The sequence below is a fragment of the Zea mays genome, chromosome 7 (assembly GCF_902167145.1).
Source record: "Zea mays cultivar B73 chromosome 7, Zm-B73-REFERENCE-NAM-5.0, whole genome shotgun sequence".
Lineage (NCBI taxonomy): Eukaryota > Viridiplantae > Streptophyta > Magnoliopsida > Poales > Poaceae > Zea > Zea mays.
In genome coordinates, this window is record NC_050102.1 from 98,755,000 (window position 1) to 98,765,415 (window position 10,416).

General features: G+C 41.7%; 1 protein-coding gene across 6 annotated transcripts in view; it reads left to right on the forward strand.

Moving 5' to 3' along the window:
- Positions 1–9,882, forward strand: part of LOC103632613 (probable LRR receptor-like serine/threonine-protein kinase At1g07650) — a 43,594-nt gene extending 33,712 nt beyond the window's left edge. For 3 of the 6 annotated variants that reach the window (XM_008654363.3, XM_020540955.3, XM_020540956.2), the window contains exons 17-24: positions 5,176–5,555; positions 5,973–6,168; positions 6,332–6,502; positions 6,975–7,093; positions 7,174–7,384; positions 7,483–7,717; positions 8,062–8,212; positions 9,226–9,882. In XM_008654363.3, the coding sequence (XP_008652585.1) occupies positions 5,176–5,555; positions 5,973–6,168; positions 6,332–6,502; positions 6,975–7,093; positions 7,174–7,384; positions 7,483–7,717; positions 8,062–8,212; positions 9,226–9,582 (1,820 nt within the window). In that variant the 3' untranslated portion in view covers positions 9,583–9,882. The remainder of the gene's footprint in view (positions 1–5,175; positions 5,556–5,972; positions 6,169–6,331; positions 6,503–6,974; positions 7,094–7,173; positions 7,385–7,482; positions 7,718–8,061; positions 8,213–9,225) is intronic. The other 3 variants (XM_008654364.4, XM_008654365.4, XM_020540954.3) reach the window with 3 other exon arrangements.
- The last annotated feature ends 534 nt before the right edge of the window (positions 9,883–10,416 follow it).

Below are 10,416 nucleotides of genomic sequence, written 5' to 3' on the forward strand. Positions count from 1 at the left end.
TGTATTTTTGCATTGGTTCTATCCGAAGGGTATCCTGGTGTCGCGGACGGTCCGCCGTAGGGGCCCGGACGGTCCGCGCTTGGCCTGTTTTTCCAAAAAGCTTCTCCTGTCCGGAATAATCTACGGTATTCCAGACAGTCGATTTAGTATAGTTATAGATGAACCTTTTGCACCTGTAGAACATATAATCTAGAGCAAACTAGTTAGTCCAATTGTTTGTGTTGGGCGATTCAACCACCAAAATTAATTAGGGACTATGTGAAAGCCTAATTCCCTTTCAGCCACAAGTCGGGCTTTGTTCCTTATCACCACACCATGCTCGTCTTGCTTGTTGCGGAAAACCCATTTGGTTCCTACAACATTTTGATTAGGACGTGGAACTAAATGCCATACCTCATTCCTAGTGAAGTTGTTGAGCTCCTCTTGCATCGCCACCACCCAATCCGAATCTTGAAGTGCTTTCTCTACCCTGTGTGGCTCAATAGAGGAAACAAAAGAGTAATGCTCACAAAAATGTGCAACACGAGATCTAGTGGTTACCCCCTTATGAATGTCGCCAAGGATGGTGTCGACGGGATGATCTCGTTGGATTGCTTGGTGGACTCTTGGGTGTGGCGGCCTTTGCTCTTCATCCTCCTTTTCTTGATCATTTGCATCTCCGCCTTGATCATTGCCGTCATCTTGAGGTGGCTCATTTGCTTGATCTTGTACTTCATCAACTTGAGCTTCATCCTCATTTTGAGTTGGTGGAGATGCTTGCGTGGAGGAGGATGGTTGATCTTGTGCATTTGGAGGCTCTTCGGATTCCTTAGGACACACATCCCCAATGGACATGTTCCTTAGCGCGATGCACGGAGCCTCTTCATCACCTATCTCATCAAGATCAACTTGCTCTACTTGAGAGCCGTTAGTCTCATCAAACACAACGTCACAAGAAACTTCAACTAGTCCCGAGGACTTGTTAAAGGCTCTATATGCCCTTGTGTTCGAATCATATCCTAGTAAAAAGCCTTCTACAGTCTTAGTAGCAAATTTAGATTTTCTACCTCTTTTAACAAGAATAAAGCATTTGCTACCAAAGACTCTAAAATATGAAATATTGGGCTTTTTACCGGTTAGGAGTTCATATAATTTCTTCTTGAGGATTCGGTGTAGATATAACCGGTTGATGGCGTAGCAGGCGGTGTTGACCGCCTCGGCCCAAAACCGATCCGAAGTCTTGTACTCATCAAGCATGGTTCTTGCCATGTCCAATAGAGTTCTATTTTTCCTCTCCACTACACCATTTTGTTGAGGGGTGTAGGGAGAAGAGAACTCATGCTTGATGCCCTCCTCCTCAAGGAAGCCTTCAATTTGAGAGTTCTTGAACTCCGTCCCGTTGTCGCTTCTAATTTTCTTGATCTTTAAGCCGAACTCATTTTGAGCCCGTCTCAAGAATCCCTTTAAGGTCTCTTGGGTATGAGATTTTTCCTGCAAAAAGAATACCCAAGTGAAGCGAGAATAATCATCCATAATAACTAGACAGTACTTACTCCCGCCGATGCTTATGTAAGCTATCGGGCCGAATAGGTCCATGTGTAGGAGTTCCAGTGGCCTGTCAGTCGTCATGATGTTCTTGTGTGGATGATGGGCACCAACTTGCTTCCCTGCTTGGCATGCGCTACAGATCCTGTCTTTCTCAAAATGAACATTTGTTAATCCTAAAATGTGCTCTCCTTTTAGAAGCTTATGAAGATTCTTCATCCCAACATGGGCTAGTCGGCGGTGCCAGAGCCAACCCATGTTAGTCTTAGCAATTAAGCATGTGTCGAGTTCAGCTCTATCAAAATCTACCAAGTATAGCTGACCCTCTAACACACCCTTAAATGCTATTGAATCATCACTTCTTCTAAAGACAGTGACACCTACATAAGTAAAAAGACAGTTGTAACCCATTTTGCATAATTGAGAAACGGAAAGCAAATTGTAATCTAAAGAATCTACAAGAAAAACATTGGAAATAGAATGGTCAGGAGATATAGCAATTTTATCCAATCCTTTGACCAAACCTTGGTTTCCATCCCCGAATGTGATGGCTCGTTGGGGATCTTGGTTTTTCTCGTAGGAGAACATTTTCTTCTCCCCTGTCATGTGGTTTGTGCACCCGCTGTCGATGATCCAACTTGAGCCCCCGGATGCATAAACCTACAAAACAAGTTTAGTTCTTCACTTTAGGTACCCAAATGGTTTTGGGTCCTTTGGCATTAGATACAAGAACTTTGGGTACCAAACACAAGTCTTTGACCCCTTGTGCTTGCCCCCAACATATTTGGCAACTACCTTGCCGGATTTGTTAGTTAACACATAAGATGCATCAAAAGTTTTAAATGAAATGCTATGTTCATTTGATGCACTAGGAGTTTTCTTCTTAGACAACTTAGCACGGGGTTGCCTAGAGCTAGATGTCTCACCCTTATACATGAATGCATGGTTAGGGCCAGAGTGAGACTTCCTAGAATGAATTCTCTTAATTTTGCTCTCGGGATAACCGGCAGGGTACAAAATGTAACCCTCGTTATCCTGAGGCATGGGAGCCTTGCCTTTAACAAAGTTGGACAATTTCTTAGGAGGGGATTAAGTTTGACATTGTCCCCCTTTTGGAAGCCAATGCCATCCTTGATGCCAGGGCGTCTTCCACTATAAAGCATACTACGAGCAAATTTAAATTTTTTATTTTCAAGTTCATGCTCGGCAATTTTAGCATCTAGTTTAGCTATATGATCATTTTGTTGTTTAATTAAAGTCATGTGATCATGTATAGCATTAATATCAACATCTCTACATCTAGTGCAAATAGAAGTATGTTCAACGATAGATGTAGAGAGTTTGCAAGATTTTAATTGTACAACCTTAGCATGCAATATATCATTTTTACTTCTAAGGTCGGAAATGGTAGCATTGCAAACGTCAAAATCTTTAGCCTTAGCAATTAATTTTTCATTTTCATTCCTAAGACTAGCAAGAGATATGTTCAATTTTTCAATCTTGGCAAGCAAATCATCATTATTATTTCTAAGATTGGGAATTGGAACATCACAAGCATTAGAATCAACCTTAACTAATAAATTAGCATTCTCATTTCTAAGGTTGTCTATAGTCTCATGGCAAGTGCTTAGCTCACTAGATAATTTTTCGCACTTTTCTACTTCTAGAGCATAAGCATTTTTAACTTTAACATGCTTCTTGTTTTCTTTAATAAGGAAGTCCTCTTGGGAGTCCAAGAGATCATCCTTCTCATGGATAACACTAATCAATTCATTTAATTTCTCTTTTTGTTGCATGTTTAAGTTGACAAAAAGAGTACGCAAATTATCTTCCTCATCACTAGCATTATCATCGCTAGAGGATTCATATCTAGTGGAGGATTTGGATTTAACCTTCTTATTTTTGCCGTCCTTTGCCATGAGGCACTTGTGGCCGACGTTGGGGAAGAGGAGTCCCTTGGTGACGGCGATGTTGGCGGCGTCCTCGTCGTCGGAGGAGTCGCTAGAGCTTTCATCGGAGTCCCACTCGCGACAAACATGGGCATCGCCGCCCTTCTTGTAGTACCTCTTCTTCTCCTTTCTTCTCCCCTTCTTGTCGTCGCCCCTGTCACTGTCACTAGATATAGGACATTTTGCAATAAAATGACCGGGCTTACCACATTTGTAGCACACTTTCTTGGAGCGGGGTTTGTAGTCCTTCCCCCTCCTTTGTTTGAGGATTTGACGGAAGCTCTTGATGACGAGCGCCATTTCCTCGTTGTCGAGCTTTGAGGCGTCGATTGGTTGTCTACTCGGTGTAGACTCCTTCTCCTCCGTCGCCTTAAATGCGACCGGTTGTGCTTCGGACGTGGAGGGACCGTCAAGCTCGTTGATCTTCCGTGAGCCCTTGATCATAAACTCAAAGCTCACAAAATTCCCGATTACTTTCTCGGGAGTCATTAGTGTATATCTAGGATTACCACGAATTAATTGTACTTGAGTAGGGTTAAGGAAAATAAGTGATCTTAGAATAACCTTAACCACCTCGTGGTCATCCCATTTCTTGCTCCCGAGGTTGCGCACTTGATTCACCAAGGTTTTGAGCCGGTTGTACATGTCTTGAGGCTCCTCCCCTCGGCCATGGTGTGTTGATCGCCATTGCCCATGGTTGACGGTGCAGACGTTGCCTTGGACGAAGAGGAAGGAGATGGAGGCGGCGGCTGGAATGGTGGTGAGGCTGCGGTGGAAGATTGGGTGGAGGTGGTGGGAGAGGATCGACGAGACTGAGATACCAGGTTGTCAAGGGCAGTGAGCCCGAGGATAGGGGGACCTTGGCTACGTAGATCGTAGCCGGTGTCCGTGATGGCCGGCCGGGTTATACCCCCTTGCCGCCGTTCTTCGTCGGTGGGTTATTCCCCTAGCCGCCGACTTAGGTAGAGGAAGAGAGAGGATTAGATAGTAATATCTTTCTTAATTTCCAAGTGTTTGATTACAACATATTTATAGCCTCCGGCTCAACCAAAAGGAGTAACAAACTCCACTAATTAAGGACCAACCAAAATAGCTAAAGATCTCCACATTTATAGCCTTTCGGCTCAACCAAAAGGAGTAACAAACTCCACTAATTAAGGACTAACCAAAATAGCTAAAGATCTCCTACTTTTCCTCCTAGCCGCTGCTGGAGGTCGTGCCCTGCGTGCTTGCCGTGCGCGCAGCAGCGCGTTCTTAGGATCGGCCCACGTCACGGGCCCTATGGCGCCTGGTGTACACTTGTTTGAACATGACATTAACACTCGACACTTGGTGGCACAACAAGGACAGCTGCCCTTTGGGGTGTTTCTCGGCCTGTGCAAGAGAAACTTCTAATCTTAGTGCAAAACTGTGGGGACGATACTTCCCCAAACTGGTTGAGTTTTTCTATTATGATAGAAAAGGGTAGCATTGATAGTGGTTAATGAGCTTTGGATAAGTTACAAATTTCTATAACCTGTATGATTATTAGTAAAAGTGCTAAACTCAAAATAAACAAAACCCATAAACTCACTTACTAGTAATTTCGGGCTTACTTACACAAGGGTACATTGTTTTTTAGCAAAAAGAAACTAAGATCATAGCTAGTGTTCTTGATTCAGCAGCGATGCTGCAAGGAAAACTTACCTACACATTTTTGCAGATCACTCTTCACTGCATATCAATTGCGGCGACAAAGAAGCAACTATTAACGGAACTAAATATGAAGCCGACACAACACCCAAAGGGGCATCATTGTTGTATGTGTCCCCAGGCTTGAACTGGGCATTCAGCAGCACCGGGAACTTCATGGACGACAACATAAATGACGACAACTACATAGCAACAAGTGCATCAAAATTGGCCGTGCCCAATTCAGATCTGTACAACAAAGCCCGTCTTTCTCCTCTTTCGCTCACATATTATGGGCTTTGCATGTTAAGTGGGAGCTACACAGTTAATCTCCACTTTGCTGAAATTGTTTTCACAAATGACAGCACATATTATAGCCTTGGCAAAAGGAGATTCAACGTGTTTATACAGGTAAACTATATGTTAGTTGTTTCCTTTCTATTGTAATATATGTTAGTTGTTCCCTTTCTATTTGTAAAAAAAAACTCGAACTGCCGGGGGTAAGACAGCCCCCCGGACATTATATTAAGAAGACCTTCTCACACAGGTCGAGAAAACCCCTGAATCACTGCCCCACCCATACACAGCGACACCGTGGCTCATGTGAGAAACGACCGCGACCAGACCAGGCCTTAGACCTGTGCTTTGGTATGAGAGGGATTTTTTTTAACTACTACCTAAAATTCACTCCCACGAGAAGTTTAGCGACCTGAGGAGTGCTACCTGTACCACCTAACCAACTCGGATAGAGGCACTTTCGCGTTTCCTTTCTATTGTAACACTTTCATTTCTTAGCAGTGGTATTAAAAAACGGCTCTTTAACCTCAGGGGAGAATGGTGCTAGAGGATTTCGATATTGAACAGTCATCCGGTGCGGCTGCAAAACCAGTTACCAAGACTTTTCAAACATATGTTACAAATCACACTCTAGAGATTCAGTTCTATTGGGCAGGAAGAGGGACAACAGGCATTCCATATAGAGGTTCTTATGGCCCACTGATATCTGCAATATCAGTAACTCCAAGTCTGTTCCTTTGAATCCTGAATTTGTCGATTTTACATATTCAATTCCTGTAATTACTATGGGCAAGGAGACAATATTGAACATCTGCAGAATATAGTTTTCAAAGAAAGCTGTTGTTTCCCGTACTGATCTGGCAGTTGTGGTTTGTGTTGATCATGTTCAGATTTCCAAATTCCATTGGCTGTTGACCCTCCCAAAGCTGGAAGTAGGGAAAAAAGGAGTTCAAGGGCATCTATTGCTTTAGGAATTGGAATTCCTATTGTAGCAATATTCACTGCTCTGATTCTCGGCATTTATTGTATTAAGAAGCAGAGAAAGAGTTCGATGCATGAAGGTACCATCGTTATTTTTCTCATTTCAATTATTTTGTTATTTAATAAACTGGTAACTCTCTTTCAGTTTTTGGTTAAATCCACATGCTATAGCAAACCTACTGAGCTGCACTAGGAATTGCAAAATACCTTGGATCCCAAATAAACAGAGATTCATAAATTTTTTTTGAAAGAAATGGCAGGAGCTCTGCCTAATCATTAAAATAAGAGAGTTCAGAAAACACAATGTACAGGTCCGAGGACCGAGACAAGACAGACTAGCAAACACAGCGTGAGGAACGGTCCCAACAGACCCGCACAAAACAGCTAAACCACTGCAGCTAAATAAAGGAGAGAGATTCATAATTCACAAATTTCTTTGGCAACAAAACAATTAAGTCAGTATAGTAAAGTTTTTTGCATATTTCTGTGGCAAGAAAGAAATTCATCCTTATAGATCTTAGTATAATGATCGAATATAAATCCTTTATGTAGAACTCAGAGCCCTTGACCTGCAAATTGGCTCCTTCACCTTGCGTCAAATCAAAGCAGCAACTAGGAACTTCGATGCAGCTAACAAGATTGGTGAAGGAGGATTTGGTTCGGTTTACAAGGTCAGCTAGCCTTACTTGAAGAGGTTAATACTGCTAAAGTACAACTCTTATAATGGAACATTACATTCACTGACTCACAGGGTTTATTATCCGATGGCACCATCATCGCTGTCAAGCAGTTATCATCAAGGTCTAAACAAGGGAATCGGGAATTTGTGAACGAGATAGGCATGATATCTGCACTCCAGCATCCAAACCTTGTCAAACTCTACGGCTGCTGTACAGAAGGAAACCAGCTGTCGCTAGTTTATGAGTACATGGAAAACAATTGCCTCGCACGAGCTCTTTTCGGTAAACATACTCTCTCTATGTTTCTTGGTTTACCCCTTTTAAAGTTTTGCTACATAGAACTCAAGACTGTTTCTATGCAATGTTACTGCTGTGTCCAGTTGAACAGTATAGACTGAGAATGGATTGGGGAACAAGGCATAAGATTTGCCTTGGAATAGCGAAAGGTCTAGCATATTTGCATGAAGAGTCTGCAATAAGGATCGTGCACAGAGATATAAAGGCCAGCAATATACTGCTCGACAAAGATTTGAATGCCAAGATCTCAGATTTTGGGCTAGCAAAGCTTAATGAAGATGATCACACCCACATAAGCACAAAAGTAGCTGGAACTATGTAAGTGTTTTCATCCCATGCCCTGTTTTCTTTAACATCCTATTAACCTTAAGGCTACAGATAAGAATCTCTAGAAAGGAAGACAGTTTCAAAGCAATGGATACATCGAACATGGGAACATTTGACCTAGCGGAAAACACTAAATATCTAATGAACACTGAAAACATTTAACATAGCGAAAACACTGGAGAAATATGAAGTCAGCAGCATATTGATAGTTTCCCTGAATAAGACACTTAATGATATTAATAAGTTCCTATTTGAAGAACTTATCCAAGCATTTGTTGATAAGTCTATAGAACTGTATAACTTACAATTGACATGATTGGTTTGTATTCATGCAGCGGTTACATGGCTCCTGAGTATGCTATGCGTGGTTATTTAACAGATAAAGCTGATGTATACAGTTTTGGTGTTGTTGTTTTGGAAATTGTCAGTGGAAAAAGTAACACAAACTACAGGCCGAAGGAAGACTTTGTTTATCTTTTAGATTGGGTAACTCCTGAATCTTGATCCATTCATAAACAGCAGTTTGGAGTTTAGACCATGCTGATGGGAGATTGTATATGATCACCTCTTACACACAAAGCAATGACCTCAGATAATTGTTTCTGCTACAAATATGAGCTGTCCATATTGTTGGGACATGATCCTTTTTTGTTAAACACTAGAATGTTTCATATGGAAGCGAATTTAATATTTACTTATCATATCAACGGTAGCATTAGCTCAAATCCTGTATCCTGTCCTTTTTTCCTTACTAAAAAAACTTCTGTTCATACATGAATTTCCATGGTACATTAAATCATGACTTATTTGGTCCTTAAGAAAAAAAGATTCTTGCCATCCCAGAGTGCTTTTTTAACTGATAGGGTAGGGGAGATCCTATTTTTGTATAAATACATATATATACAGAAAAGGGTTAAGGCCCTTTTTGGTTTCTTTAGTCACCTGACTAAACTTAAAGTAACATGTTTGGTTTCAGTGACTAAAACTGACTAAAAAACTTTAATTACTATGCATAAAGACTGCATTACTCCTATTTAATAGTGTGCAGGAAAGAAGGGGGAGGACACATGCAGTAAAAATGTCACTTTTAGTCACTCCTTTGGTGACTAGAGGACTAAACTTTAGAAGGGGGCTTTTAGTCACCCTGTTTGGTATTTTAGGGACTAGTCAATCCAAACCAAATATGGCCTAAGAAACTGTACAAAAACTTAAGTAGCAAAAGGAAAAAAGAGAGAGGAGAAAACCAGGTGAAACTATAAGGAAGGGGGTTTAGGAGAGGGTTCCCACCCAAGAGAGCCCCAGAGTGTTCATTTTTATGATTTTTACCTCTAGACTAGAGTCTAGACTAACCAAACGAGAAAACAGTATCTGTATCTCATTTTCTGCATAGCCAGATGAAATTGGGTTATATCAGAATGTCAAACCCTAACAGTTCTTATGTTATTCAGATGCACATACCTCGATTAGTAAGTTAACCACATCTTCCAAATCTGTTCCAGGCTTGTGTTCTACATGAGAGAGGAACTCTACTGGAATTGGTTGATCCAGATCTAGGATCCAATTACTCGACAGAAGAAGCGCTCCTCATGCTGAATGTTGCCCTGCTATGCACAACTGCGGCGCCTACACTCAGACCAAAGATGTCAAAAGTTGTTAGCCTGCTTGAAGGCAGTGCCCCACTGCAGCCTTTGCTGTCAGACCTCAGCCTTGCAGCAAATAGCCTGAGCTCAAGTGGTGTACGCAGGAACTTCTGGCAAAACCCAGGTGAGAGTCAGAGCCTGACAGCACAAGCTTCATGCAGCGATACTAATGAATCATCCACCATTGATATAGATGGTATTCTACTGGTAAGTTAGATGTAGTTTGCTGTGCATCATGAACTAGGTTTACATGTAGGAACTACTAAGCATAGGCCAGCATGTTTGTATTAAGTTCACCAGTGCAATGTAAATAGCAAGTAGCATACTAATGTCTAGTACAGGTAGAGCCCTATGCATTTTACACCAGTGCAATGTAAATAGCAAGTAGCATACTAATGTCTAGTACAGGTAAAGCCCTATTCATTTTAGTAGTCTCTGTTTCATATTACATGGGAATATTAAGATGTCTGTGACAGAACACTGGAAGTTCTCTATGGACTATAGTCTCTGAGCTCCTATCCATCTTTTCTTTGATTTCTGAAAAGATAAAAATTTGACATTAATATTTTATCTGATAGCAGTTAAGGATCAATTTCAACTTGGAGATGAACCGGTACCGATTAGGTACTCAATAACTCGGCTCACCTCAATCATCCTACCAAATATAAAAGCACCATCACAAAAATACAGATGTCCTCTTCAGCAAATGTTCTGGAACACAACTTATAAGGTAGAAGAGTTTGAGGATATCTCAAGTGCCTCCCCATGCTAAATTGAATGCCCTACAAGTGAAACATCAGCATACGACTCGACTTGATAGGCTTGTCGTCCGACAATAAGCATGTGTTGCTCTTGCTTAAATAAACCATGAAGCAATGATTTCAAGTCGTCCGACTAATCGCGATTAGTCGGGCTGGTCGCCTGTTTGTGTCCGATTAGGCAGACGACTCGACTTGATGGGCTGGTCGTCCTAGTCGCCCGACTAATCGTCGATTAGGGCGACTTATTGTTCACTTAACGTTTCCTGGTTGCCCGGCTAGGGTTTTGGTA